General features: G+C 65.2%; 1 protein-coding gene across 3 annotated transcripts; it reads left to right on the top strand.

Moving 5' to 3' along the window:
* The first annotated feature begins 19533 nt into the window (after positions 1-19533).
* Positions 19534-27102, top strand: PTP4A3 (protein tyrosine phosphatase 4A3). Of its 3 annotated transcripts, XM_029223027.1 has the most exons (5): positions 19534-20829; positions 22818-22910; positions 24127-24257; positions 24894-24968; positions 26736-27102. In XM_029223027.1, exons 1-5 carry the CDS (start codon positions 20725-20727, stop codon positions 26851-26853), a joined length of 522 nt encoding a protein of 173 aa, XP_029078860.1. In that variant the 5' UTR covers positions 19534-20724; the 3' UTR covers positions 26854-27102. The 3 variants fall into 3 exon arrangements, with proteins under 3 accessions (XP_029078860.1, XP_029078859.1, XP_029078858.1); XM_029223025.1 differs by lacking the exons at positions 19534-20829; positions 22818-22910 and having other exon boundaries at positions 23161-24257; XM_029223026.1 differs by lacking the exons at positions 24894-24968; positions 26736-27102 and having other exon boundaries at positions 22818-24195.
* Positions 27103-27979: the final 877 nt, after the last annotated feature.

Raw genomic sequence — 27979 nt, 5'->3', positions numbered from 1 at the left:
CCCCCCATCTGCCCCCGCACTCCCCCCCACCCCCCCCCCCCCCCTCCCCCCTCCTCCCCCCCTCCCTTTGGAAGGCTCTGGCGCAGGTTCTTATGGGCAAAGCCTCCCAGAGAGTGTGCTGGGGTTTCGGGGGCCAGGGTGAGTTTACGGTACCCCACCCCGGGGAAGTGAGTGTGAGAACCAGGGCTTCGGGCGGATCTGGGATTCAGGAGCATGCTTCCGGGAGGCATGTCCACCAGCCAGTCCTGGGTGAGACTGGATGGTCCAGGGGCATCCATGGGCATCTATGGGCTGAGGACAGACACCCGTGAGCCTGCCCCAGGAGGGTCAGTGACCCTTCCCAAGCCTGCTGCTTGTGCTGCTTGCACTGACCCAGCCTCACGGCTGCCGTGGGGTGTGGGTACCCCATTTGTGGAGGATCGGCTACCTCCTGGTGGTAGAGGGCAGCTGACCCCAGGTCTGAGAAGTGTCGGCCTCACTCTACTGCCTTGTAATGAAATGCTAAGTCCAGCGAAACGTGGAAGCAGAGGGAAGGGTGCTCTCTTAGGAGATGTTGGCTGTGTGCGTGAGCGGGAGTGGGAGAGGCAGCAGGAGGCTGAGGCTGGGCTCCCTGGCGCTTGCTGGGATGCTGCTGAAATGGGAGAAGCCTTGAGGGGTGTTAGGGGAGCCCTGCGCTGAGAGCCCGGAATCTGGGGAGGCTGGGGAGGAGGCTGGCCGAGGGACGGTGGCTAGCCTCAGCCCCCAGACCATTTCTTCCTGGGCGCCGCGTGCTCTGTTGATGGTACGTGACAAGACAGTGCTCTCCACGCCCCTCCCCTTCTGCCAGGGCATCTGGGTGGAAAGTAGGTTGAGATGGGAGCTTCTCAGTGCGTCGGGAGTCCAGCTGGGGCAGGGGCTCCTCGGCAGCCAAGGGCCTCTCTTCTTCTCTTGCTGCTGCTGGGGCCGTGGTCTGGGGGCGCCTGGCCCTCAGGGTCACCACCTGGCTGCCATGGCCAGATTGGCTGTCTTGCTAGGAACTGAGCTTTTCTTCCGGAGAGCTCCTTTGGACCCAGAGCATAGCCAGGGCATTCAGTAGGTGCTCAGTAAGTGTTTGTGGGCTGGTGAGCCGGCCTCCAAGGAGGTGGGGGTCTGGACAGGCACAGGAGAGCCAGGAGGGAGTCCTGGGTAGGTGGCACCCATAGGCAAAGGCCTGGTGGCAGTGTGGGATGGTGCAGGGCAGAGAGCTGGCAGAGGGCACAGTACGTGCAAAGGGCCGGAGGCAGGATCTCAGAGGCAAGTTTCAGGAACAGCAGGAGGGCAGGTGAGGCTGGAGCCGAGGAAGGGAGTGGGGGGAGGAGGTCAGGGCGGCGGGGCCTTCTTTCAGGCCTAAGGACGAACACAGGCTTTCCTTCTTCGCCGTGTGGGTGCCATGGGAGGGTTTCAGCCGAGGAGGACAGGATGGACTCAGCTGTCACCACGTAGGGAGTGCGGGGCAGGGTTGGGGGGACCTGCGATGCCAGTGGGGGCCTGGTTCTGGGCCGATGCTTCTCAGGTTCCTGGTCACCCCAGGTGGCTCCAGGCTCCTGGGCCCAGGTGTTGCTGTCTCACCACCCATGGCAGCCGTCTTGCCCCCCTGCTGGGGATTGTGGGAAGTTCCCACTTCCCTACCTTGAGCTTGATTCTGTGACACGCCTGGATTTGGGACTCTGAGGACCGGTGCCCCGCAAGCCCGCCTGCCCTGGGGACCAGCTCCCTGTGGTTCCCCTGAAGGCTGGGTCATCTTTCTGCTCCCTGCCCTTTCCTGCCTTGTGGCCTTTGCTCAGGCCGTGCCCTCCACCCAGACACCTACCCCATTCACCCAGTTGGATCTTTTAAGGCAAAAGGGGGGCGGCGTGTCCTTCTGTGACTACTGGGTGCTGTCCAGCAGGCCGCCTGGGGCAATGCAGCTCTCGAGGGATGTCCGTACCTGCTTCTGATTGAGTGGGGCCTGGATTCGGGGGAGTCGCATGAATGTGCGGTTTTGTCGGGTGGAGGAGGTTGCCTCCCTGGGGCCCCATCGAACACCGCTGGTCTCTTCTCCCCTCTCGCATTTTAGCGCTCAGAATCCGCGGGCTGAAAGCACTCAGTGCCGTGAATTCTCCGAGCCATCGTTGCCCCCTGCCAGCTCCATCACAGATAATTGACTAGATCTCAGACTCGTACTCACTTTACGTGTGATAGTTGTGTTTTTAACTTCTAAAAAGGCTTTGACAAACCTTTCCCATCCTTGAAGGCCAGCAGTGTCCCGCCTGGAACCCTGGAGGGCCCCTCGCCCTCCGTCTGGCTGCTGGGGCCTCTGTCCCTCCCAGACATGCCCAGTGCCCTCGGCAGCCTGGTGCAGCCCTGACGGGCCGGGAAGGGGCTGACCAGGTGCCCCCAGGTGTGGACCTGGATCCTCTCTGCCCACCCACCCTGTGTCACCTGGATCCCCCTGTCCAGCATCGCTCCCCTGGTACGTGCTGCAGCTCAGTCCCTGTGGGTGAAATAAAAACAGACCTGGAAACGACCCAAATGTCCGTCCGCTGAACAGCAGGTAACGCAAATGTGGTCTTTCCACACAGTGGACTAGTGGTCAGCGTCCTGATCTACCCTACAGCGTGGGTGACGCTTGCAAGTATTATCCTGAATGAAGGGCGCCAGACGCAGAGGACCACACAGTGATGACTCCATTTGTGGAAAGTGTCCAGAACAGGCAAATCCATAGAGATAGGGAGCAGGTTCCCGGTTGCCAGGGGCTGGGGTGGGGGTTGGGGAGGGACTGCTGGCAGCTGCGGGTTTCTTTAGGGGCGATGGAAGTGTCCTGGAACTGGTGGTGGTGATGGTTACATGACACTGCGAATGTACAAAAAACACACCGAAGCGCACACTGTGAAATAGTAAAATGGCGAACGTCACGTTAGGTGAATTTCATCTCCATTAAAAACACTTGTAAACGGCTCCCCTGCCCCACACAGCCTGGCTTGAGCAGGCTCACAGTTAGTCTGCAAAATAGGATGTAACCCAGCTCTGTCCCAGGGTTCGAGCAGACAGGGGCTTGATTCGCTTGCAAGAGAAAGTGAAGCAGCCCCTGTTCGCTGCTTGGGACGTGGGGTGCTCCGCGGGTGTGGGAGAGCAGGTGGGCCATCCTTCCTCCCTGGCCTGAGTTTTGCTGAGTGAATGGAGGAGTGAGGCTTAGGGGCAGGTAGACGTCTGTGTGCAAAGTCCCCGCCCTCCCCTGCCCCGTGACCCTCATCACCCTGATGCGTGGGGCCTGTGTTCTTCTTTGTCTGGGATCTGTCTCCGGTCTCTCCCCTGCTTCAATCCCCTGAGCCCGGGCAGCAGGGTGCACCTGGGGGTGCAGGCACAGAGCAGCCCCTGCCCTGCTCTGCACCCCGGGTCCATGCCCCGTGCGGAGCTCACAGAATTGCCGAGGGGTCAGATGAAGCCAAGAGGGCACCCGCTTGGTCGCCTCTGAGGTGCGCCCCACCCCCCCATTCTGTCCCTGCATACGTTTCTTTTTATGTTGGCCTTGCTGGGCCTGGCGAGTAGGGCTGCCGGGCCTGTGCACCCACCTGGCTATGGGCATTTTTTTTTTTTTTCAATTGAAGTCTAGTTGATTTACAGTGTTAATTTCTGCTGTGCAGCAGAGTGATTCATGTATATATATGTGTGTGTGCGTATACACGCAGACATTGCTTTTCATGTTCTTTTCCGTTACGGCTCATCACAGGATGTTGACAGCAGCTCCCTGTGCTCTGCAGCAGGACCTTGTCGTTCGGCTCTGGGCGTTTCTGCCCAGTGTGTAGGTGCAGCCAGGGGCCTCCTGGTCCCCGAGGGGCTGACCCGCGGCTGCCCCCCGGAGTCCTGGCCCAGCTCTGCTGGAGGAGGCCTGCGAGCCGCTGTGTCCTTCTGACCGTGGGAATGGCCCGCGTGATGCTGCCAGGTGGAGCCTTTCCTGTGCCCTGGGGGCCACCCTCAGGCCAGCTCATCCAGCCCTCAGCCCGCAGCCCCTCCCGGGAGGCTGTCGGGCTGTGCAGCCCAGGGAAGGGGCTGAAGTTGGCCCCCGGGCAGGGAGGGGTGGAGGGGCTGGCGCAGGTCTGCCCTCTGGCCCGCAGCAATGCCCAGAGCCTCCCAGGGAGCCAGGGCCAGTGCAGACCCCAGGCTGGAAGGCGCTTCAGCCCCTCACAAAGCTCAGGCCCGGGAGAGGAGGGGTTTCCCTCGGCTCATCCGGTCTGATGGTTCCCTGCTTCCTCCCCTGGGAGCTGGGCAGGTGCTTAAGGCGGGTGTTGTAGGCAGCCCGGGTCCTGATGCCCAGCTCCCCAGGACGCGCTGTGCCCGGCCCTCTGCTGCCTTCTGTCTGGGAAGGCAGCTCTGCTGGCATTGGCGGGGCTGCCGAGGGGGCGGCAGGGGCCGTGGGGAGGGTGGCATGGCTGGGCGCTTGGCGGGCACTTGGCTCCCTGTGGCTGGGCCCTTCCCACTGCCCGCTTGGGCTGGGCATCCAGCCTCGGCCGTTCTCAGGGCAGGGGATGCCTGCATCCAGGAGCTAATTCTGCCACCCTCAGGTCATTGTCGCCACGGCATGGCCAAGGTGGGGACACAGGGGAAGCAGGGAGGGGTGTGTGGTATGCCCCCACCGCTGCTGTGACGTTCACACGGTGACCACCAGCATGGCCCGCCTGTAACACTCCTCACAGCCGGGAACCTTCATGGTCCCTCTTCACAGATGGCGCCCAGGCTCAGAGAGATGGTCCCAGACACACAGGCGAGCAGGAGTCGGGGGGCCAGGCCAGGAGGCTCTCCGACCCTCACAGCTGGGAGGCTGGGGCCCAGGGTGCCCTAGCCTGGCGTTGCCCAAGTAGGGTTCTGTGAGGTGCCTCATTGCTAGGGCCTGGCTTCAAAAACATTCTGGAGGGACTTCCCTGGCGGTCCAGTGGTTAGGGCTCCGCGCTTCCACTGCAGAGGGCACGGGTTCGATCCCTGGTCAGGGAACTAAGATCCCACATGCTGTGTGGCGCAGCCAAAAAAAAACCCGCATTCTGGAAATGTGCCGCTGGCTGCCCTTCAGATCTTCAGGTCCCCATGTCTGTAGAGACATCCTGCGGGCAAGAGGTCCCCTTGAGTGTCCCAAGGAACCCACTGGGACAATCATGAACCTGAACGTGGACCCTCCTGGGGGTCCCAGAGTCCTGTCAGAGCCCCCGTGGGTGTCCAGCACGGTGGCAACATTCGGGGGACGCAGGTAAGGCTGCTTGGGAGGGGAGTGTCCTTCTAGACCCGGGAGAAGAGCCAACGGCAGCTCCGTGAAGGATAAGCTTCCAGTGAACCTGTTTTACCGATGAGCAAACTGAGGCACAGGGAAGTTGAGGGGTGTGCCCGGCGTCACACGGCTGGCAGGGGGGAGCCAGGATGGGAACCAGGCCAGGCTCCCGAGCTCGTGATCTGCTGGGAAGGGCAGACTCGGTGGGCAGGAACAGCTTGAACAAGGCTGTGGGGCAGAAGCCTGGGCCTGGGGTGATAAGAGGGGACTGTCCCCTCCCCCTCGGCCCCCAGAGAACCTTCCTGGCCCGGTGGTTTGAGTGAGGCTGCACCTCAGGGTCTTCTGCCCTCTCTGGGCCTCATTGGCCCAGAGGCCAGAGGTTCCCATGGGCCACATGGTCATTGGTGCCCACAAAGTTATGGGGGTGGTGGTGACCCACATGGGGCAGGAGGAGCCCCAGGCTGGAGGCTGTGTGTGGTAGGGTGCAGTGCTGGCATCTCCGGGGGTGTGGCCCGGCAGGGCAGGGGGTGCCCGTGTGGGCATGGGGGGGTCCCTGCCATGGTCAAAGCCTCCTGCGGCCCTGTGCGCTTAGGGTCGGAGCCACTGGAGAGCGGAAGGCAGAGCCCCTGCTTGTTTCAGGGGTCGGATGTGGTTCTCTGTCCGGCCAAGGGCCCAGCACAGAGCTTGGTGGCCGAGAAGGCCCTTAACTGCCAGTGGGACCAACGTGACCCTGACACACTAATGGTGCCGATGGGCTTTTTTTTTTTTGCGGTACGCGGGCCTCTCACTGTTGTGGCCTCTCCCGTCGCGGAGCACAGGCTCTGGACGCGCAGGCTCAGCGGCCATGGCTCACGGGCCCAGCTGCTCCGCGGCATGTGGGACCTTCCCGGACCGGGGCACCATCGGCAGGCGGACTGTCAACCACTGCACCACTAGGGAAGCCCCCGATGGGCTTTTTGAAAGGGAGCCAGCTCAGAGAGAACAGGCAGCAGCATGGGGTCCCCCAGCAGACCCTTGGCCACAGGTAGAGACCCCGCGTCCTGGGGCTGGGGCCTGCCTCGACCGCCCCTCTTGCGCCGGCTCTTTGGGGGCGCTGGGGGGCTGCGTCTTGTTGCCAGGCTGGCCCAGAAATAGCTGTGACCTTCCGCGCCCAGCTTGGCAGCGTCTGGGGCTGAGAGGCCTACGTGCGCCCGGCTGAGTCCTTGCAGGGCGGTGGGGCTGGTTATTTTGGACGTGGCCTGCCGAGGCCAGGTCAGAGCTCTTTCCCGCGGCTCCTGCAGGCCCCTCTGACGTGCATCCACCAGGGCCTTGGCCAGCGGCCCCGGCCACCTCTGTGATCTCGTGCCCCCTTCCTGCCCGCCTGACCATCAGTGGCCCTGTGCTCCGGGCGCAGCAGGGGAGGGGGGCCCCGGGGACTGGGGCAGGCGCCGGGTGATAGGGCCGCCTCCTGGAGCCCTGACATCTGTGGGAGGCTGGGCCTCAGTTTCCCTCCAGGGGCTGTTTGAAGGAGAATGTACACAGAAAGTGCCCACCCTGGGCTGGCTGGGAATCCTGGCTTGGAGCCTCAGGCAAGTCACTGATTGCATGGTCTGAGCCTTGGTTTCCTCATCCGTAAAATGGGGTGGTGGGTGTCTTCCGGTGCAGCTTTGGGGATGGATGTGGGGAGCAGCCTGTGACGAGGGCATGGCGCGGGGCCATTGCACGGAGGGGTCCTTGGGCCTTCTCCCACTTCATGGGGCTGGACGCTGGGCCCAGGGACGGGACCTGCATGGGAGGTAAGAGGAGGGCTGAGCTGGGCGGTGGCTGCGTGTGTCCTGAGGCTGCTGGGTGGCCCGTGGACCTGGCTTCAGCTGGGCTGCAGCCTCCTCTCTTGTGACCTGGGCAGAGTGTGCTTCTCTCCCGCTCTAGCCAGGCTCCTGGGTGTGGTGGTGAGCAGAAGTGGCCACCACATCCTGATGCTGCAAGGCCCACTCGCCCCTGGGGCCCACAAGCTCCCCGGGCACCGTGCTAACAGGGTCCAGCCGTGGAGGACAGGCCAGTTCTGCTTCCCACCTCCCTGGTGGGTGCAGAGTGTTTGGGTGGGCACAGGGGACTGGCTGCCCTGTCTGGGGGCAGAACCTCCCTGCCGAGGGTGCTGGGGTGGGAGCCGACCCTGCTCCCCGTTGGGATTGGGGTGCCCAGGAGCGGCGGGCAGGGGCAGCATCACTTGCGGGGTGCTGGCTGCGGCTCACAGCCCTTCTCCTCCTCTGTCCCTCCCCGCCCTCGGGGAGCCGTCCCCGCACCGGCCAGGGGTCCCAAGGAGTTAGCCATAGCCACTCCTCCGCAAAGAGGGCTTTGGGGCCATGGCCCAGTTTGATCAGGCTTCATTCTGCAGGGCGGGCTTCACTGGAACCTGCGTGTGCACCCCACCTCCTGCCCTGCAGGCCACGTGAAAACTCCGTGGGCACCTACGGGGTACAGTTCTGTTTTCTTATCTTTCAACGGGCCTGTTACTCCTGCTTTGTGCTGGTGACTCAGAAGGCCCAGAGAGGTGAGGCGATGGGCCCAGGGCACACAGCAGCCGGGGAGGACTTTCTCAGCCGCTGTGGGCATCCCAGTGCGTGCTCCTTGCGGGCCTTGTCCCCTTGCCAGCTGAGCATCCTGTGGGGTCTCCAGCTGATCCTGGTGGGTGAGGATTTGGTGGGCAGCCTCCTCCCGGCCAGTGAGAAGGCCTGTTAGGCCACACGGACCCTCTGTGAGGGCCCCGGCACCCACCGCCCCCTGTTCTCTGAGGCCCCAGCCCGGGAGCCCAGTTTAAGCCCGGGGTTCCCTCTGCCTGTTGAGGGTCCCGTGTATGCGCTCATGGAACAAGAGGGGTTGGGGCTCTGCCTGGGGAGCACTTAGCTCTCGGGGAGGCCAGGATCGGGGGCCGCCTCTGGGCCTCCTGGGGGCCTTCACTTGAGCAGGGGGGCCTGGGGGGTGCGAGCGCCTCACAGGGGCCATTAGCTTCAAGGGGATCCGTGAAACTCCATGCCCTGCTGGGACGCCACGCCTGTTCTGGACACCGGCCTTTAGGGGCCTCGGAGACGGGGCGGCATGGTGCCAGGAGTTGGTGCCAGCCCCACGGGGCCCGGGAGGAACGCGCCGGGGACTGTGGGTGCTGGTCCAAGTCCGAGGGTGGGGCAGGCTTTGAAGCTCTGCTCCCCCTGGCTAGAATCCCAACCCAGCGCCCCACACTCCAGAGTGATGGGCTCTGCATCTCAGACAACCAGACCCCTGGGACTGGGGGCTCTACAAGCAGGGAGCCGGGGGCGCGGCAGGGCCTACAGAACACTGCTCCCAACTGCCCGGGTCAGCCCAGCTGTGCGTGTGAATACAGATGCCGGGGCCCCGAAGGGGGTGGTGAGGCCTGGGCCTCAGAAAGGTGGGCAGCCCGTCTCTGTGTGGAGGTCCCTGGTATTGTGAGGCTGGAGGGCTGGGTGGCTGGGGAGGGCTTTGGGGACTGGCCGAGGCACCGGGTAGCCATGACGGGCTGAGCCTGGGTGACGGGCCCTTAGGAGGGGCCTCCGTCTGGGGGTGGCAGCCGGTGGGAACCAGTGGGGACCTGTGGATGTGGCAGGGCGTGGGGAGGTTATGGGGTAGCCGTCTGGGTGGCATGGGGTAGAGGCCCCTCCTACAGCTAGGAAATGCCCCCATTGCTCACCTGGCAGGGAGCAGGCATAGCGTGGACTTCTTGGTGGCCTCCCTCTGCCCCCTAGAAGTACAGCCCTGGGGGCTGGGTGGGCCTGAGATACCGCCTCCCCCCCCCCCATGGGCTCCCCCCCTCCTGATGTCACCGTGACTGGGGCAGCATCCTGGTGGGGGAGGGGCAAGTGACCCTGATCTGGGAAGCAGGAACAGCCCCTCCCCCATGGTGGGGTTCCCACTTCCTCAGTGCTTTTGTAGGGCCGAGGATCCCAGGCCTGGGCCGGGTGGGCTAACTCGCTTCTTCGCTGGCTTCCTTGCGGAGGAAACAGGAGGAATTGAGCGCCGGGCTCAGTGGGGCTCTGGGCAAACCTGGCTGCCCCCCTGAGCAGGCTGGGGAGGGCACCAGGGGGCTGCTTAGGTTGGGGGCGGGCTGCACAGGGCTGGGCTGTTTCTCTGGGGGTGGATGGGGCTGCGGTGGGCTCCCCATCCCCGCGAGGGAAGGGCCCTGGGACCCCCTTTCCAGCCCACCGCGGGCAGTGCGGAGACGCGCCGGAGACCCGGGAAGCCTCCAGGCTGTCGCTCCGGTCCCCCACCCTCCCAGCTGCAGGGCCTGGGCTCTGGTGCCTCTGACCCCTCCCCGCTATCTCTGAGGGGGCCCCGCCTCCCCTGCTGCCCCCGTCAGCTCTGGCTGCCAGCAGTTACAGGGCCCTGGGGACTGTCCTGCCCCCTGCGGGCCCCGGAGCCCGGCCCAGCAGGGGAGGGGGGCTCTCCTGCCCTCTTCCCGGGACCAGGGTGCCCGCCGTGACCACAGACTTGTGCCCCAGCCCCCCTGCTCGGCTGCCGGGGCTGCCCTGGGAGACGGGATCCTTCCGGGGCTGCCCCTGCCTGAGCCCCCGCCTCCCGGGCAGGCGGGTGGTTCCAGGGCCTTTGACGTGGGGAGGGCGGGAGGCCCGGAGGCTGGGAGGGAGGCCAGGCCGGGGATAAAGCTGGGCTGGGGGCCGGCCTCTGCCGACTCCAGGACTGAGGACGGAGGGTGAGTGTCCGCGGGCTCGTGGCAGGCTTGGGTGGGGTGGGGACCGGGAAGTAGGCAGACCCCAAGAGAGGGCGGGGCCCGGGGGTCCCCAGGCCTTCCTGCTCATGCTCGCAGCTCAGCTGGGAGCCTCGGTGGTTTCCTCCATCAAATGGGGCGAGGGGTCCTTTTCCTTCCAGAGCCCAGACTGGCCCACGTGGGAATGTACACCCTCCTCCCAGGCTCTGTGACGTTGTGCAGCCCCGGCCTCCGGGTTCTGGCGCCCTCTGCCTCGGCGGTACAGGGGGAGGGTGACCAGCGGTCCTGGTCACACGGTCAGAGGTGGGACGGGGTCACAGTGCAGAGAAGGGACTCAGGCCCCGCCGGGGTCCAGCCTGGTTCTTCTGCCCCTTGGGTAGTGACCAAGCCTCCTGTGCACCCGTGTCCTCGTGTTAACTGAGGGTCACGATGCAGTGACCACACGGGTGATCACGTATCATCACGTTGGGGAGTGAAAGGAGGAGGTGCTGTGAATAACCACTCCTCGCCAGCTGGCGTGAAGGGAGCCGGGGCCACCTGGCCAGCAGGTGCCCTTGGAGGTGCTGCGGGGGCTGGAGAGAGCCCAGCCCCCAGGCAGTCTGTGGTTCGTTTGGCCATCAATGCAGATTCGGAGTTTGAGCCTCACAGCAACCTGTCGGGCCGCGTTAAGTCCCCTCGTACAAAATGAATCAGTGGAGCTTTCAGGGACGCAGAAGCCCCAGCCGATGAACAGAGGACCTCACCATCTGTTTGACCCTAACAGTCTTTAGGCTGTGTCAGAAAGCAGGTTCTCGACAGGTGGTAACTGCTGTTGTTAATATTTATTGTTAATAAGTGGTAGCTTAGATTGTCATCCATTGTTGTCTTGGGTTTTAATAACCCCCTGAGGGGGTTGGAAGTACCCCGCTTTCTAGGTCGGTCATAACTGTGTGCAAAGCAAGAGTTGCTGGGCTCTGAGTTGAGGGCCGGGAGCTCGGTGGCGGATGCTTGTGGCTGGGCCTCCTGGCATCCGTTCCCGCTGCTCTGAAGGCCTTGTCTGTATTAACACTCCCCAGGGCCCGGGCTCTGACTGGATGACGTTTGCATTGATTCATTGGGGTGAAGAGAAGGAACCCTGGGCTTCGAACCGGAAAACCGGGTTTCGGTGGCTCTGCTCCGCCTCTCTGTCTGGCTTCCGTGTGGAATGGGGCTCGTAAGTCTTTGGCCTCTGATGGGGGTGTGTGTAGCAGTGAGGGTGACGGAGACAGCGGGGGTGGAAGGGGTCCTGCGCTGGCGAGCAGTGCTAGACGGGGCACGCTGTTCTCGTGGAGCTCACGGGGAGTCTGATGTGTCCCCGCTCGGGGGCCCCTGCCGTGGGTGTGGGTCCTGAGTCTCTGCCCAGAAGCCACCTCCTCAGAGAGGCCTCCATGTCTACCCCCTTACCCCCCAGTCAATGTCCTTTCTGTCGACCTCAGTCCACCGCCTGGTTGTGTGTCCCCCCACCGACCCCCACCCTGCCCTGAGGGTAGGGTCGTGAGGGTTCACTTACCCCTGACCCCCAGTGCCCACATGGATGCTGGGTAGGTACACATAGGAATGAAAACCCAGGCCTGGAGGGCACCGAGGGCTTCCTGGAGGAGGAGGGCACCTTCACCTGGTCTTGTGGGTGAGGAGTGTCTGGGGGCATTTTGGGTCCTAGAAAGAAAAGGGAGATTGGAGGCATGAATCCTATAGCCCCCTCCTTCCCTCCCCCTACTGAGGGTAGAGGGGCAGGGCTGAAAATTCAGAACTTAGTTTCCTAGGCTATAGGGAGCCATGGATGCTGTGTGGGCAGCAGCAGGGTGGGCGCCACCATACCATCTCCAGCCCCAGGCCAGGCCTCGCTGTGGTGACCACTCACTGGGGGTGGGGGGTTGGGGGTGGGTGAATGACATGGGACCTTGTTCCCGGGTCTAGTCTGGGGCTGGAGGCCCCATCAAACCTGTGTTGAGCCTCCCTCTGAGATAAGAACACACATGTCTCTTGCTACCCACCCTGGTGGGGAGGGTGGGCCAGCTGGTTGGATGCAGGTGGAAGAGAGAGAAGGGAGGGGTGGGGGGCAGGAGGTCCCTGCGATTCCCCTCCCCTGATGGGGGGCAGGGTGGGCGGGCCTCCTTTGAGGACAACTCTGTGTCCCGAGTTTGGGTCTCAGGTGGGGTCCTGAGCTGCCTGGGGGTGCTGGGGTGGAAGGGGCATAGCAGCACGGGGGAGGGACCCGGGGAGGCAAGGCCCTGACATGGGGGACGGGGTCAATGGCTCTGCGTCCAGCCTTGGAGGAGGCGGAGGCGGGTGGCCATGCTGAGACTGGAGGAGGGGGCAGCGTCTGCGCTCCGGGTGAGGGTACCACAGGCAGTGCTGACGGCCGGGCTGTGGTGGTGCTCCGTGCCAGGCCTTGTCAGGCAGCTGCGGTCGTTTCCCTCTTTGCAGATGGGGAAACTGAGGCACAGAGAGTAACCGCGGAGGTCACCTGGTCAGTAAAGATTTTTGGGGGAGATGGTGTTTGATCTGGAGCTGGGGGAGGGGTGCTGCAGGGGAACCCTGCGTGGTCCCAGGGAAAGAGGCTTGCGGTCAAGTGCCTGGAATTCCATGGGGGCGATGCTCCCCCTGCAGGAGCCAGGGGAGGGGAGGCTGGGCCGGTGGCAGGTGTGGCCCAGGTGGGACCTGGGTAGCCCAGCGACAGGTGGCGCTGCGAAAATGCTCCGTTCTAACCCTGTGAGTGACAGCGCGGGAAGCTGAGGCACAGGGTGGAGGGAGGTCTCTGCGAGGAACCCAAGGGGCTTGGCTCCAGGGGCGAGGTGACCCCTGGCTCAGTAATGCTGCCTGCATGGGGGGCACCTCCACCCCCTCCTGGGGCAGCCGCAGTGTTGTAATTAGCCGGCCCGCCCATGCCCGTGGGAGGTGGCTTCTCAGGGTGGGGGTGGGTGGAGGGTGGTCAGCAGTCCCGTTTGGGGGTGGGCCGGCTTTATGCCTGTTCCGGTGACTTCTTCCCGTGTCCCCCAAGCTTAGCCCAGCACCCGGCACTGGAAGATGCTCAATGAACATTCGTAAGTTGGATGAATGAATGAATGAACGGATGCTGGCTCCTCTGTCCCCCTTGGAGGGAGTCCTGAGCTCTGGGCCGGGAGCAGGGGAGGCCGCAGGGAGGACCCCAGTGGCAGAGTGGGCTCAGAGCCAGTGCTGAGGGCTCGGTAGGGGGGAAGTGTGGGAGTGGGGTGTCTTGGGCAATGATGGGTGAACAGTGGAGCTTCAAGCAGAGGCAGGCAGCCCCAGGGGTGCAGTCTCCCATGTACCTGGACACCTGCGTGAGCTGCGGCCAGTGTGTCCCTGTGTGATGTCACAGGCGGCCTGGCCAGCAGTAGCCACACCTTCCAAGCCATCTGTGCCCCCAGCTGTAAGCCCCCGGCAGGAAGCTGGGTCTGGGAGGGAGGGGTGCTGTCTCTGGCACCCAGGCGGGGGAACTCCCCCCAGCGGGGTGGCGGAAGGGGCACCTGCAGGGCACCTGGCAGTCCTGCTTTCCCTGTTGCACCTCAGTTTCCTCGTCTGAGCGGCTGCATGGTGGCCATAGAGGCCCCGTTTTCCAGCCGTCAGTGCCCGTCCCTTTGTCCCCTCGACACCCCAGCAAGGCAGGGCTTGTCATACCTTTTGGTGAGGAGCCGGGGCTCCGAGGGGCAGGTGGTCACAGACAGCTTTGGGTTCAACCCCAGACCGGCGAGCCCAGAGCTCTGCAGGCAGATCGGCCCTTGTCCTCCTGTCACTCCTCTGCTCAGCCCCCCTCCTCCGGCCCTACTCCTTTCCTCTCATGCCAGGTCCCTCCAGGGGAGTGTCCAGGCCCAGCAGGGTGTGGCCAGGCCAGCTGAGGCCAAGGTGGGGAGGCCCAAGCCCTCGCCAGGACTGGGGCAAGGGCAGCCTGCAGAGTGGTGGCAGGCAGCCTTCACCATGTGGGTGCCGGCCAGGTGGGTGCCATTGAGGCCAGGGATGCTTAGCGTGGGCCTGGCGGGCTTGGCGTACCCCTCGGGTTCAGGAGACCCAGGGTGCCTGGTGGCAGCCAGGGTGGAGCACAGCGGCCTTGGCCACACCCACGACTGCCCACGGAGGTAGCAGTTCTGCCTCCTGGGTCTGCACTGGAGCTGCGGCCCGGTCAGTGCTGGCGGCTGATGGTACGTGCGGGCGGGCCACTTGGGTTGGCAAGTGGGTACCACGCCCCACGAGGCACCATTAAAGCCACGGTGTGGTGAGGGCGGCCCATGCAGCGCCCAGGGGCAGTGGTGGAGCTCCGGGGAGTGTGTTCGCAGCCCTCTTCCCCATCTCCAGATCCTGGAGGGTAGAACAGGTGCCTTCCCCGGGTGGAAACTCAAGCCTGCTCCCAACAGCTCTGCTTCCAGGTCACAGCCTGGGCACCCCATGACCGGCTTGGAGCGGGCCCCATCGGAAGGTGCCTTCCCTTCCTGGCAGTGTCACCATTTATACAGGAGGCCTCAAGCCCCAGAGAGAGCAAGCATTGGCCCCGGGCTACACAGGGAGTCAGGGCAGCTGGTCAAGCCCTGATGATGAAGTTCCAGGCACGAGGAGCATGCCTGTTCCCCTCGTCGGCCAGCTCCTCCAGGAAGCCTTCCCTGACCACCTGATCCTCCAGTTCTGCCCTTCACAGTGCCTGCTGTGCTGGCTTATTCAGCCCCAAAACTTTCCTGCTGCTGGTCCCCATCCCAGCAGGGGGCACTGAGGAGGCCCTAGAGGGAGGGATTCATAACTCGGGGAGCTGCCCGAGGGTGGAAGGTGCTGCCCAGGAGCAGTGAGCACCCTGTCACCGGAGGTGTGCAGGCTGGCGATCAGATGGCGTAGTGACCTTTGAGTTTCCTCTGGACTTCAGGGGCTCGGATCCTGTGATGGGTTCTGGATGGCTCCCGGATCTGGACCTCTGCCCAGAACAGTTGGGTCACTTGTTCCTTCCACAACAAGTGGGGAGCCCTCCTGGTGCCAGGCCCTGTGCTGGAGGTGGGTGGAGTCGACAGCCTCTGAACCCCTCCTCCTTCAGGACACACCTACCCTGGGGCCAGGACTCTCTGATCCGAAGGGCATGTGGCTGCAGGGAGGCGGGGTGGGTGGGAGGGGAGGCGGTGGAGCTTGGTCAGCGATAGGGGCTGGACCCTCGGTGCCACGGGTCCAGAGGCAGGAGGGTTCTGGGAAGGTTTCTTGGGGGATCAGCGTGGACCCGGCCTGTGGGGTCTCCCCTCCCGGCCCCCGAGCAGCGTGTGGACTTGGGCTCATCTGGGAGGGTTCCAGGAACGGCTCCTGCCTTGATAAAAATAGACTTCTCTGAAGGGCTTGGGACTGTGCCAGCTGCAGCAGGTGCCCCAGGCGAGAGTGGACAGGGGTGCAGCCTCGGCAGCACGGTGGGCTCTGGGTCCTGGGTGCAGTGTCACAGAGCTTGCTGGGACCTCTCACCCTGTACGGATGAGGATGTAGTGTGGGGTGGCAGAAGCAGCTTGCCCAGGGCTCCTCTCTCCCAGAGGGCCAGGGTCAGGATGAGCAGGGTCTCTGGGGCCCAGCAAAACAGTCCAGCTTTGGTTCTTCTGTTTCCTTGGGCAAAGCCCCTCGACCCCTCTGAGCTGCAGTTTTATTAATACAGTGTGGCCGACGTGTCTTGTTCATGGGACGCAGTGTCCAGCATGGTGTCTGAGGGGACACACTCTCAGAAAGTGGTCCAGGTGGGAGAGTGGTGGGGCCCTGAGCTCCCAAAGCTGGCCTTTAGGAAGAGGCTGCTGCAAGTGGGGACCTAAGAGCACTGGACTGGGAGTCCTGGCTCGAGCCCGCCTTGGTTCTGGGTGGAGGAGCCCTTGCTGTGAGCCGGTGGGCAGGCCACCTGGCTTGGCTGGGAGGGGGCTCCGGCGGGCCTTTCTGCCCTGTACACAGCTGTCCTATCCTCACCTCCTCTGCCTGCTTGCCCGGCTGAGGGTGGGAAGAGTGCGGGTCCCGGCATGACTGACACTCTCTGGGTATGTGTGTGGGGAGAGCCTGGGAGGGGGCCGTGCTCTGGGCTGGCCCCTGGCCAGTTCCTCCCACCCCGCCCCTGCGGTGCTGACCGACGATTGCAGGGGCCAGGCTGGCTGTCTGGGAGCTGGGCTCAGAGCCGGGTTCCCAGCGAGGCAAGGCCTCTGGGGACCCTGTGTGCTGGGGGCTCTCCCCACCCTGCTCCACCCCCTTCCGAGGGCCTCCGCCTGGGCCGGGGCAGGTACAGGGTTGACTGCGGTGCCAGGCTGCACTCTCGGGGCTCACAGGCTGGGGAGCATTCGTGTTCCTGACGTGGCGCTTCCAGGAGGTGAAGCCAGGACCCTGCTGTGGGGGGGGCAGGCCCAGACCCAGGGAGGGCTTCCCATCACAGAGGGCCTTCTGGGGAGGGGGCGTCTGCACTGAGCATTGGAGGATGAGCCGGGATGTGGAGACCGCTCCCTGTGTGTCCGGGTGCTTCGGTTTCCTCACCTGCATACGGGGGGGGGGGGGGGGGGGGGGGGGGGGGGGTTGGGGCGGGGTGCCAGCGCCCGCCCAGGGGTGTGGTGACGATTCAGTGCGGGACAGCAGCATCTGGGAGGAGCTGCCAGGGCCACGAAGGGGGCACACAGTGGAGGGGCCCCCGGGTTTGAGGCTGGAGCAGGAGGGCTTCAGGGCCAGACCAGGTGGTGGGCCACCATCCTGTGGGTGTCACCCTCGGGAACCCACCTGGGCCACAGGCACCCTCCTTCCCATTTGCAACGTAGGGAGCTCGCCCTCTGGGCCTTGGCTTGTGCTGCGGTCCCCGCCAGGAGCCTGGCTCCATGCTGAGCTCCTCACGACCTGGCGCCGCTCCCTCTCCGCAGAGCGAATCCTTCCTTGGAGAAGGAAGGCCATGGGGAGCCCCAGAGGGTTCAGGAGGGCGCCGGAGCCCGGCGGGAGGAAGGCGGGGTGCGCGAACAGCGCCCCCGCCCTTGCGTTTCCCTTTCCTCTGCGGCGTTTCCTCTCCCGGCTCGGCCCTCCGCCGCCCTTTTGTCTGCCCCTGCGCGCGGGCCGGGTCGTGGTTATATTTAGGCGGCAGGTGTGGGAGCCACTACAAGCCGGGTCGCTCGCCGGTCACCGGCCACGCCGCCCACGTGATGCCCGGGCGCTATAAATAGCCCCCCGGCAGCCTGGCCGCGGAGCATCCGTGGGGAGGCCGGCGCGCCCCGCGCACTGGGTCTCAGCCACCGCGTCCCGGCCCTGCCCGGCCTCGCGCGAATGGAGGCGGTGGAGGCGGGACGCCTGCGCGCCGGTGAGCCGGGGCGCAAGAGGGCGGGGGCCGTGCCGGGAGGACCCCAGCCCCGCCCCGGGGAGGGGGCCGTATCCCTCGGAACCAGCCTCCCCCGCCCGTCTCCCCCGCCCCCTCGCCCTGCTGCTCGAACACCGCGGGACAGGATGCCTGCGCGCCCACGGCGCCACCCCAGCCCACTGGTCCCAGCCCCGCCCACGGTGCTCCCATGCCCCCCCTCCTTAGCTCTCCTGGGACCCCACTGAGCCGTGGTCCTCCAGCCTCCCCCCAATATCATACAGGGTCCGGGGTGCAGAGAGGCTGGCGCTCTCTGAAGCCCTCTGCAAACTCCAGCTTCTCAACCAGCTGTGCCACCGGGAATGAGCCTCCTGGACTTGAGATTGAGAACGCCCGCGAGGAGCGCTTCCCGGGGCCTGGCGTGGTCAGGGCCCCGAGAAGGCCCTCCAGCTCTCCCTGGCTGGTTTATTTATCTGCAAGCAGGGGCCAGGATGGGGCCGCCCCTAACGGGTCTGGAAAGGAGGACTGTTCTGGACATAGCAGAGGGCTCAGAGCCGGCCCGGGTGGAGGCCGCTGGGGTCCCAGCCCAGCAGTGACGTGGGGCCGGTGGTAGGAAGGCCAGAGGGAGGGGCCTTGGGCTCCCAGAAGGGCTCCCGCATCATGGGGGGTGGCGGCCAGGAGCAGTGGCTGGTGGACTTGGGTCAGCCCTGCCTGGGGGCCTGCTCAGTGACCTCACCGAGGGGGTGTGGTTAGGAGGGAGGGCCCCTCCCTGGGGGGAGGCCACAGGCCTGGTTGAGCCACAGGCCTGGCTGCCCGGGGCAGGAAAGGGGGCTTTCACTGCTTTGCTCTCACCTGGGGGTGTGGGCCCTAGACATGGAGGAGACAAGTGGGGTGTGTGGCTAGAGCCCGACCCGGCCTGGGCAGTGATCTTGGTTCAACCTCGGCCCAGACCCTGACCCCATTCTAGCTAGGGCCGGGCCCCCTGACCCCTGCCAACGGGTGACCCTTGAGGCTCACGTGGGCAGCAGTGTGGTGTGGCTCTGGGCCCTCAGCTCTGAGGGCCATCCAGGGACACTGGCAGAAGAGCCAGGCCATGTGCCCTTGCCCCCGGGGTCTCCCCAGGTGTCCAGCAGCTATGCGCGGTGAGGTGGCGGGTCAGGCCCTTGGAGAGGCCTGTAGTCCTGTGGCTTCCTGGTAAACACGCACGCACACAGGAACAGCCCGCAGCCCCAGGAGGAGCAGGTGTTTGTGTGCTGCTCAGGGCGCCCGCGGCTGGCTCCTTCCTTGCCTGTACTGGGAGCGAAGCTCGCTCTGGGAGGGTGCGGGATCCCTTCTCCCTGTCTTTTGCCCCCTCCCCGGGGACGCCCGCGTAACCCTCCTAGACAAGGCACAGAGCAGAGTGTGAGCCTGGGAGCGGCGCTGGAGGCCCTCCACCGCGTCCGGGTCCCAGCTGCGGGCCCTGTCTGCACCCAGGTTGAGGCTCCAGGGGCCCAGCCGGCCTGGTGGGCAGCTGGGGAACGGGGTGCTGGGCGGGGCAGAGGTAAGAGTTGTCTGCCGCGGGGGATGGAGGACCTGCCGGGTGAGCAGGTGGGATTGGGCCAAGCCCCGTGGCCGGGGGCGTCCGCTGACCACTGGGTTGTGCTGGAGGGACCTTGGCAGCATCTCGTTTGGCCCCTCACTGTACAGATGGGGAAACTGAGGCCAGTGATGTGCCCAAGTCCTCCCAGCCCGTCTGTGTGGGTGGGAGTGAGGCTGGCTGGGTGCTCCTGCCGGGGCCCCTGGCCCTGGCCCTTTGGGGCCTAGAGAGTGAGAGACAGGCGCGAGGTGCTTGATGGCTGTCTCTGTGGCCCAGCAGCATCCCTCCTTGAGGCCCTGTCACAGCGGGACCCCACTCCTGGCCACCTGCACTGTTACCATCTTGGCAAGCACCTGGTGGCCGGTCCTGGCCATTTGGCCCCTGTGGTCTGTCCCCGCTTCTCCGAGCTGCTGGAGGGCAGAGCCGCTTGTTTACCTCCGGTGCGTGGCCAGCCCTGTGGGCGAGTGGTGGACGGTGGCCCAGGGCAGAGGCTGACCAGAGCCGGAGGTTTCCCCGGGGAGCCCTCGAGAGATGCGTAAGGCGGTGCCTGGCCGTGAGTGAGGCTGCCGTACCCTCAGCCCGCCGTGCTCTGCACCTGAGCCCCTTTCCCGGAGCACCGGCTGGCCCAGAGCAGCGTGGGCTTGGAAATGCCACAGAGGCCGGCGTTCTGCAGAGGAGGGGGTGACTGTCCCGGGGCGGGGGTGGACATCCTGGGGTGCCCGGGCTCAGGGGATGGGGGCTGGGCCTCTGTTACCACAGACTGCCCTGAAATCCGTGTTTCGGGGTTCAGCACGCTCCCGGGGGAGGGGTATGTCCCTCCGTCCGTCCCTCTCTGCCCTGTCCTGGTGGCTGTCCTGTCACCTCAGGGCTCTGGGTCAGCCCTAGCAGGAGCCGTCCTTCCTTATGCTCCCAGATGGGGAAACCAAGGCCCAGGGAGGGTGGCTCGCTCAGCGCGGCCTTGTAGCAGGGCCCGGGAGAAGCACCGGCCGGGACCCCTCCCGGGAGGTGGGGCGCCCGGGGACCCCTTCCCTTTTCATTTCTTTTTCTCCCCTCCTCCCCAGACGCTGCCTGCCGCTGACCAGCCCGGGATTTATGGAGAGGGCCTCAGAGGGCCACTCTGAGTGCCGCTGCGGCCAGCATCGCCGCCGCGCCTGCTGCTGAGACCCCGCGCCCCCGGCCCTCACCATTGCCCTCGCCCGCCCATGGCCCCCGCCGCCCGGCCCGGGGCCGGCGCTGCCGCCTGAGCCCCCTGCCCCCTTCCAGGACTCGCCGTACCCCGATGGGGTAACGTGACGGAGGCCCCGTGTCACAGCCGCCTGCTCCCACCCCAAGGCCGCCCCGTTGGTTCAGTTGGAGTTCATTCTTCCTTTGGTCCTTGGGGGTTTGGGGCCTTTGAGTGAAGGCGGCCGTCGACCTGTCCACGGATGCAGACGGGGCGTCCCCAGCGACAGGAGAGCGCTGGCCACGGCCGCAGCGGTCGGACTCACTTTGGGCTTCTTAAAGATTTCTTTGCTGACTGTTTTTGGTTGTCGTTATTTTTGCTTTTGCCCCCTTGTAATTATCCAGCACGGAGAGGCAGGAGCTTGGACTGGTCCATTTTACTTCCGGGGGGCTCTTTCGTTCCTTTCGTTTTTTAAAGAGTTGGGTTTTCTTTTTTAATTATCCACCCGTTAATCCGGGCAGCATCCTCCCCCCTCCCAAGTATTTGCACAACATTTGTGCGCGGTGTTGGGGGGCAGGTTTTTAAAGAAGCGTTTTCTCTCTCTTGGACAAGCACAGGGATCTCGTTCTCCTTGGGTTCTGGGGGGCTGCTGGGGCCTTCTCCCACCCACGCCCCCGGCCCCGCCTGCAGCCCTTCCTGGGCGCCGCCCCGCCTTCGTGGTGCAGCCATGGCGCGGATGAACCGGCCGGCCCCCGTGGAGGTCAGCTACAAGAACATGCGCTTCCTCATCACGCACAACCCCACCAACGCCACCCTCAGCAGCTTTATCGCGGTGAGTGTCCAGCACGCCCGGCCGCGCGGCCGGGGGTCTCCCGAGGGCCGCAGAGTGAGACGCAAAGCTGTCGGCCCAGAGACTGCGCTTGGGAGCGGAGCTGCCAGCCTGGTTACAGGGTCCCCGGGGGGCACCCGAGGGTGTCCTTCCCGCAGAGCTGGGGTGAGGACTGCGGGGGTATCCGCTGGGCCCGCTGGGGCCTGCAGGGTGGGCAGCGGGAGTCCACGCTGCACGAACAGAGGCAGGTTCCGAGGCAGGAGGAGAAACGGGCCTCGCCTCCTCGGGACGTCACCTGTGGCCGGCGCAGTCCCGAGCCTTTGCTGGCCGTTTGGCCTCTGTGAGGAGGCTGAGCGAAGGAGGAGGGAGGGTCCCCCATGTGAGGACTGGCTGCTTCAGCAGCCTGGACACAGGCGGTCGCAGGGCACGAAGGCCAGCTGCATGGCCAGCCCAGGCCGCAGGAAGCCCACCGGCAGTGGGGGAATCCTTGGGTTGGAACAGGCCGGCTGGGGGCTTCAGGCCACAGATATCTGTGTGAGGAGGGGCTGGGCGGGAGTCCGAGGCGGCCCCGGGATAGAGTGACCGCCGGACCCTGGGAGCCAGCAGGTTGAGGTGTGCGCTGCTCGTGGCCGCAGCAGATGGGGCCAGGTGTGTCTGCAGAGCCTGCAGCTCTCCACCTGGCCCCTGCAGGAGACTGGCCTCTGTAGTGCCCCTTCCTGTTTGCAGAGCCTGTGGCTGTGTGCAGGGCCATTTGTGGCCTCAGGCCTCCAGCCATTCCCTCTGCAACATGAGATAAGCTTCCTTGAGCGCTTGTCCTGGTTGAACAGGGGCCTGGGCACGAGAGGACTTCAGCACCCGTAGAGAGAGGCAGTGGGCACCCTGCCATTGGGGGACCTGGACCCTGGATGTTGAGGTGGGACCCTGTAGGGGAGGGCTGTCCCCCTGTATAGCCTGTGATTAGGGTCAGGGCTGAGTGTGACCAGGATTAGGGCTCAGTGTGTGATGGAGGGTCAGGACTCAGTGTGGGAGCAGGGTCAGAGCTCAGTCTGTCGCTAGAGGCAGGGCTCCGTGTGAGCGGGGGCAGCGCTCAGTCTGTGATGAGGGTCAGGGCCCAGCCCTGGGCTGGGTGGAAGCACCCTCGGCTGCAGGCACAGAGGGATGTGAGGCGCCCCTTTGGCCTCAGAGCCCTGCACCACCGCCCCCTGCTCCCCGCATTCTCAGAATAGCTCTGTGCTGTCCTCACGGGGTCCAGTGTCCCCGTCGCATGATGAGCAAGGTCCAGCAGCCGGTTCCTCACTGCTCCTAAAATTGCTGGGAGCAGGTCGGGGTGGGTGCAGCCCCGGCACGTGGACCCCGTGGAGTGGAGCCCTCCGCCCCAGTGTATAAATATCCCTACGCCTGGCCGTGACCTTCTCCCTGGCAGCCCGGGGCTTCCCCGCTGGTGTGCAGGGCCTGGCTCCCTCCCGGGTGCCATCTGGGCAGGCGCCTGCCCTCCCCGCCCCGAGGCCTGCCCTGCCGAGACTCTGAAAGCCTCTGTTCGGGGTCTGGCTGTGCCCCTTGACTGGACTTGTCCCTGCAACCCTGGCTGGGAGGGCTGCCCAGAGCAGGGACCGTGCAGGGGCTCATGTGTGGGCTGGTGGTGTCCTATCCCTGCCTGGGGACCCAGGATCTTTGCCTGGAAATTGCTGATGTGATCTGGGGCCCTGAGCACCCGAGAGGAGGGAGGTAGTGCTAGGAAGCTGGCTCCCGGCTGGGTAGCCACGATGGCAAGGAGGGTCGGTGGGGACACCCTCCCTGCTGCTGGGTGGGCCCAGGGACAGTTGCCCCAGGAGCATCAGGTAAGACTGTCCCACCCTCGGCAAGTCACTGAGCCTGAAAGTCAGTGAGCCACTGGTGATTCACGCTGGGTGTCAGCCTTTCTGCCTAGTCAGGGGGTCCCCAGCCCTGAGCCCCGCAGTCCCGGCTCAGCCCTGCCTTCCTTCCCCTGCCAGGACCTGAAGAAGTACGGGGCCACCACCGTGGTGCGTGTGTGCGAAGTGACCTACGACAAGGCCCCGCTGGAGAAGGACGGCATCACCGTCGTGGTGAGGCTGCCGCGCGGGGCGGGGCTGCAGGGAGCTGGGGCCCCGCACCGGGAAGCAGGCACGCGTGGCCTCTCCGCGTGCGCCTTGCTGCGCCCCCCTCGCCGTGTTCGTGCCCGGGCCTCACCTCTAAGGGTCTGGGCTGCCTCAGGGGCGCACCTCTGTCTCCCTGCCTGGCGTTCGGGGCCCTGTCACCGGGCAGCGGGTGCCTCCGGGAGGGTGGGCTGGGGGCACCTGGCGGGCCCCTGGGGAGGCTCTACCGAGGCAGTGGGGAGGGACCCTGGGGGCTGTTTCCTTGGTCCCCGGTGCTGGGGACCTGCGTCTAGGCGGCAGGCCCTGTGGGATGGGCCACGGGTTTCCCGGTGCCTCGACCAGAGCCCTGGGGCCGGCCCTCTGGGGAGGACGCCGAGCCAGGCGACCGTGGTGAGAGTGGTGGAAGGGTCGGAGCCTCAGGGTCAGACGGGCCTGCCTGAGTCCCGCCTCTGCCCCTTCCCCGCTGAGTGATCCCAGTTTCCTCACCTGTAGAGCGTGGGTGCTTGAAAAGCACCAGGTGAACGTGGTAAAGCGACCCGTGGCACAGGGAGTCCGCAGCCTTTCGCACCCCTCTCACTGCAGCAGGAAGGATCTGAGTTAGACTTACAGCCGCCAGGCAGACCGGTTTCCTCCAGGGGTTGCTGAATCTGGAGTCCGGCAACAGGATTAGGTGACCCGGGGGCCTAGCCTTGGTGGGCACATGTGGATGTACTCAACGGCACTAAGTCTGCTCCACTGGGACTTAAGTGCTTCCATCCTCACTGGGCCCGGCCTGCTCTGTGCAGCTGTGCTGGGGGCTGGGGACACAGACAGGCACATGTCACCATGTTTGTGGGCCAGACCCCTTGGGCCTCCTGACCCAGAACCTCTCAGGCTGGGTGAGGGTCAGGCTTTGGCCCCAGAATCGCAGTGTGGGCTGATGGGGAGGGGGGTAGGGCTCCCGGGGCTCCTTGAAGAAAAGAGCAGGGTGTTCCGGGGAGGCTTCCTGGAGGAGAGGGCAGCTGAGGGAGCGGAGAGGATGAAGAGGAGCCTCGCAGTGGGGAGCTCCCTGGCCCTGTGCCCTGGCCCTCACCTCGTGGGCTCCCGACACCCTCTGTGCTTCCCGAGAGCCCGTGGGCAGGCCAGCCTGTGCCCCTCACCCCACCTTCTGGCGTGGAGGGCCCTCACGGGCTGCTTCCTTCCGCAGGACTGGCCGTTTGACGACGGGGCGCCTCCACCCGGCAGAGTGGTGGAGGACTGGCTGAGCCTGCTGAAGACCAAGTTCTGTGACGACCCCGGCAGCTGCGTGGCTGTGCACTGCGTGGCCGGCCTGGGACGGTGAGCTGGCGGGGCAGGGCAGCTGGCTTGAACTTGGGGACCCTGTGGCCTGGCTCACTCTCGGATGTGGGTGCTGAGCCCACATCACACATGACCTCCTTCCTTGGAAGTTCCCAGACCTGGGCGGGGAGGAAGTCCTTCCCAGAGTCTGACCCTGCTCCCTCCTGCTGTGGTTGGGACTGTGCACTTGAGCAGGAAGGAGCTGCCAGCCCCGCCCCTCTCCAGGCACAAAGGCCCTGCCCCCAGCAAATAGCCTGGGTTTCACTGACGGACCCAGGTGGTGGAATCCCCGTTTGCAGAGGGACTGGCTGAGTGGGGTTGATAGCCAAGAGTCAATCTCTTATCCACAACCAGACCTAAGCCCAGCGCTTTACTCTCCCTCCTTCAACCCTCCCACCAACATATTTACACACAAGGAGCCTGAGGCACAGAGAGGTTGCCTGGCTCACCTGAGGTCACACAGCAGGGTCCGGAGGAGCCTGTGCCCTCCACAGGGCAGGGCAGGGCACTGGGGGAGTCTGGGCAGCCCTCAGGCCCCAAGGGGGAAGGCATTGCTCTGTGTCTTCAGTAGGCGGCCTGTCAGGGGAGGGGTTGGGAGTAGAGGCTCGGGTGATTTCGTTCTGCCGTCCGCTCTAGGGCTCCGGTCCTCGTGGCTCTGGCCCTCATCGAGAGTGGGATGAAGTACGAGGACGCCATCCAGTTCATCCGACAGTGAGTGGCCGGTGGGGGAGGGCGGTGGTGAGCGCTCAGGGGCCCGGGTTGAGGGGGCCCTTATCCTGTGCTCCCCGCCCCGCAGGGCCCAGTGCCCTGCCAGTGGGCACTCCTGACCCCTGGCCCCGGGGTGTGCTCTGAGGCATCCCCCGGTCCAGTGCAGCCTCCTTTTGTGGTACCAACGTACCGCTCAGGCCGCCTGGCCCTGACTGAGGACTGGTGTCTGAGTGTGGCCTTCTCCCCTGGCTGGGAGGTACGAGTGAGGAGAGGCTCCAGTGAGGGCCTGGCTGGTCCCACCTCCGTGGCCCGCGGCTCCCTCAGCCTGGGGCGCAGGGCAGTCCAGACAGGCTGTGCTGTGCTGAGTAACGAGCAGGCCCGCGTAGGGAGTTGGGGCAAACAGCTCTTTAAGCCTCCAGCACTCCTGATGAGGGGTGTCATTCTCCTTACCTGGGAGAGGAAGGACCCCCAGAAGCCATCCAGCGCAGCCCCTCTGTGAAAGGAACCTCCTGTGGCATCTGCCCACCTTCCCCAACACCCCAGGGACGACTGACACACGGCGGTCTTTCAGAGCTGCCCTTCCGAAGCCCTGGCCCCTGGGGCCTCTGCCCCAGCTTCTCAGCCCCCACGGGGGTCTCCCCCCTCCTCCTCCTCGGGTGGGGGGCTCCTGTCTCTACCACTGCTCCCGGGAAAAGAGCCCTGGTGGTGCAGGGTCTTGGGGTGTCAGCAGGGACAGTGGGGCGGATGGCAGAGGACCTGGGCCTGCACTGGGCCTGCCCCCGCCCCCAGCCCAGCCGCCGTGTGTGTGTGTGTGTGTGTGTGTGTGTGTGTGCATGTGTGCGTGCGTGCGTGTGTGTGTGTGTGAGAGACACGCACGCTCTGCCTGTGTGTGTTCTTGTGCTGCTCCCCCAGTGGCGGCTTCCAGGGCACAGCCACCTTTCTCCCAGAGGCAGGCTTGTTTACCAGCCAGACAGCCAGGCCTGCGTGCACCCGTGGGAGCTCAGGCCTCCTCGGGAGCCCGGCACTCCTTCACACACGCGCGCACACACAGGCACACGCTGTTTCTCTCCGTGAGCCTGTGTGCAGCTCTGCGCCTTGGTGCAGATCCAAGGGGCACCAGGGCGAGGGCCGGGCCTTCACCAGAGCCCTTCCTGCACCCACCTCGTTGGTGGTTCCCCAGCTTGAGGCCCGAGGCCCGTGATTGGGGGCTGGGCCCAACCTGGTGACTCAGAGAAGCACAGGCTTGCACCTCCCCCACTCACGTTTCCTTGGCCAGAGCAAGTCTGTGGCCACGTCTGAGGTCACGGGCGGGTGGGGACAGAGGGCCTCCAGAAGCGCCCGGTGGGCAGCCCTAGGTGCCCTCACACCTGGGCACCTGAGGTCCACCTCCCCTCTCCTCTACTCCCCCTCCCAGCCAGCCGGGATGCCCAGGCTCCACCCCTGCGGCCTCTGGGGTCCCAGGGCCTGGGGGTGAGGTGGTACCCAGGTAGACACGGGGACCTTGTGGGTGGGGGTCAGGGAGCCAGCCTGGAGGAGGTGATAGCCAGGTGAGTCGAAGGCCAGCAGCGGTGACTGCAGGTGATGGGGGAAGGGTGATTCTGGCCGCAGGAACAGCCCGGGGAAAGGCCTAGAGGCGGGATGGGCTCTGCTGGCTACGAGGACCCGCTCCAGCCCCACTGGACTCCGGTGCCTCGAGGCCCTGGGGCAGGGCAGGTGGCCGAGCCCGGGTCCCGCCTGATCCCCGCCCCCCGCCCCGTTCCATCCGCCCAGGAAGCGGCGTGGAGCCATCAACAGCAAACAGCTTACCTACCTGGAAAAATACCGGCCTAAGCAGAGACTGCGGTTCAAGGACCCACACGCGCACAAGACCAAGTGCTGTGTCATGTAGCTCAGGACCTTGGCGCCCTGGCCTCGGGCTCAGCGGGGCTCCATCTCCCTCCTCTCCAGATGCCTCAGCACACCCGCCACCAACGGTCCGGCCCGCCCCACGCGCCCTTTGCTGTCTCCTGTCACCGTCCCCCTGCGTCTCTGTCCACACGCGCGTGCAGGTGTGTGTGTGTGTGCTCGCACCACTGTCTGGTCCATCCTTCCTTTTGTCTACATGCCCGCGTCTGTCTCTTCCTCTGTGCCCCGTGTGTCTCTGTCTGTGCCCTCGGCTCCTTCTGTCCCTCTGAGGCTTAATTCCCTCTAATCTCCCCCTCACCCTGTGTCCCTGGCTCTCCTGCCAGTGCCCTGCCCCTGCCCCTGGGCAGCTCTCCTCTTTGGCCCGTTGGTTTGGGGGCTGGTGTATTTTTTAACCACTGGGCCCGGCCCCTCCTCTGCAGCCCCTCACCCTGACCTGTTCTTGGCACCTTAAATTATTTGGTCTGGGGCGGTCAGATGTTCTGGACACTCGAAGGCAATAAAACCGGACCCTGTGGCTGTGTGTGTTTGGAGAGTGGGGTGGGGGCCAGGCGGCCTCGAGTGGGCAGGCGGGGCCCCGGGAAGGCCCCTGAACAGGACGGGGCCGGCAGCCCCTCCAGCCGGCTGTGCTGGGGCGCCCCCTGGCGTCCACGCCGAGTCCTTGCGCTCCCTGGCTTAGGGGCAGGGGCCATCCCAGATAGACCAGAACAAGGGCTGTGGCCTGAGCAGGCTCTGCCCAGTTGCCATGGTGCTGTTTCAAGGCTGGGTCAACGGCATTGCTCCTGTGCAGGACAGGGTGGGTCATTTGGTAATTCCTCAGGGCTTGTGTCCAGTGGGATGGCTGCACTGCCCCCACCAGGTGTCCTTAGAGGCCCAGAGCAGGGAGCGGGTGATGGTGGCCGACTGGGCCTGCCGTGATAGGTCAGAGTGTGTGTGGGAGGGGCAGGGTCTGCCTGGGGGCATGGGTTGCCCTGCTCCCAGCCTCCCTGTGTGCAGCTCTCAGCTCTCGCAGAGCTGGGGGCTGGCCCCTCCCTGGGTCGGGTGGGCTGCACCTTCCCCAGGTGGGAGGGTGGCCCACCCACCAGGTCACAGGCCCTGTCTCCCCGCCCCTG

Source organism: Monodon monoceros, unplaced genomic scaffold (genome assembly GCF_005190385.1).
Source record: "Monodon monoceros isolate NGI ecotype Baffin Bay Population unplaced genomic scaffold, NGI_Narwhal_1 Super_Scaffold_14, whole genome shotgun sequence".
In the NCBI taxonomy this organism is placed as follows: Eukaryota; Metazoa; Chordata; class Mammalia; order Artiodactyla; family Monodontidae; genus Monodon; species Monodon monoceros.
The sequence above is the reverse complement of the archived record's forward strand: the minus strand, read 5'-3'. Positions and strand labels throughout refer to the sequence as shown.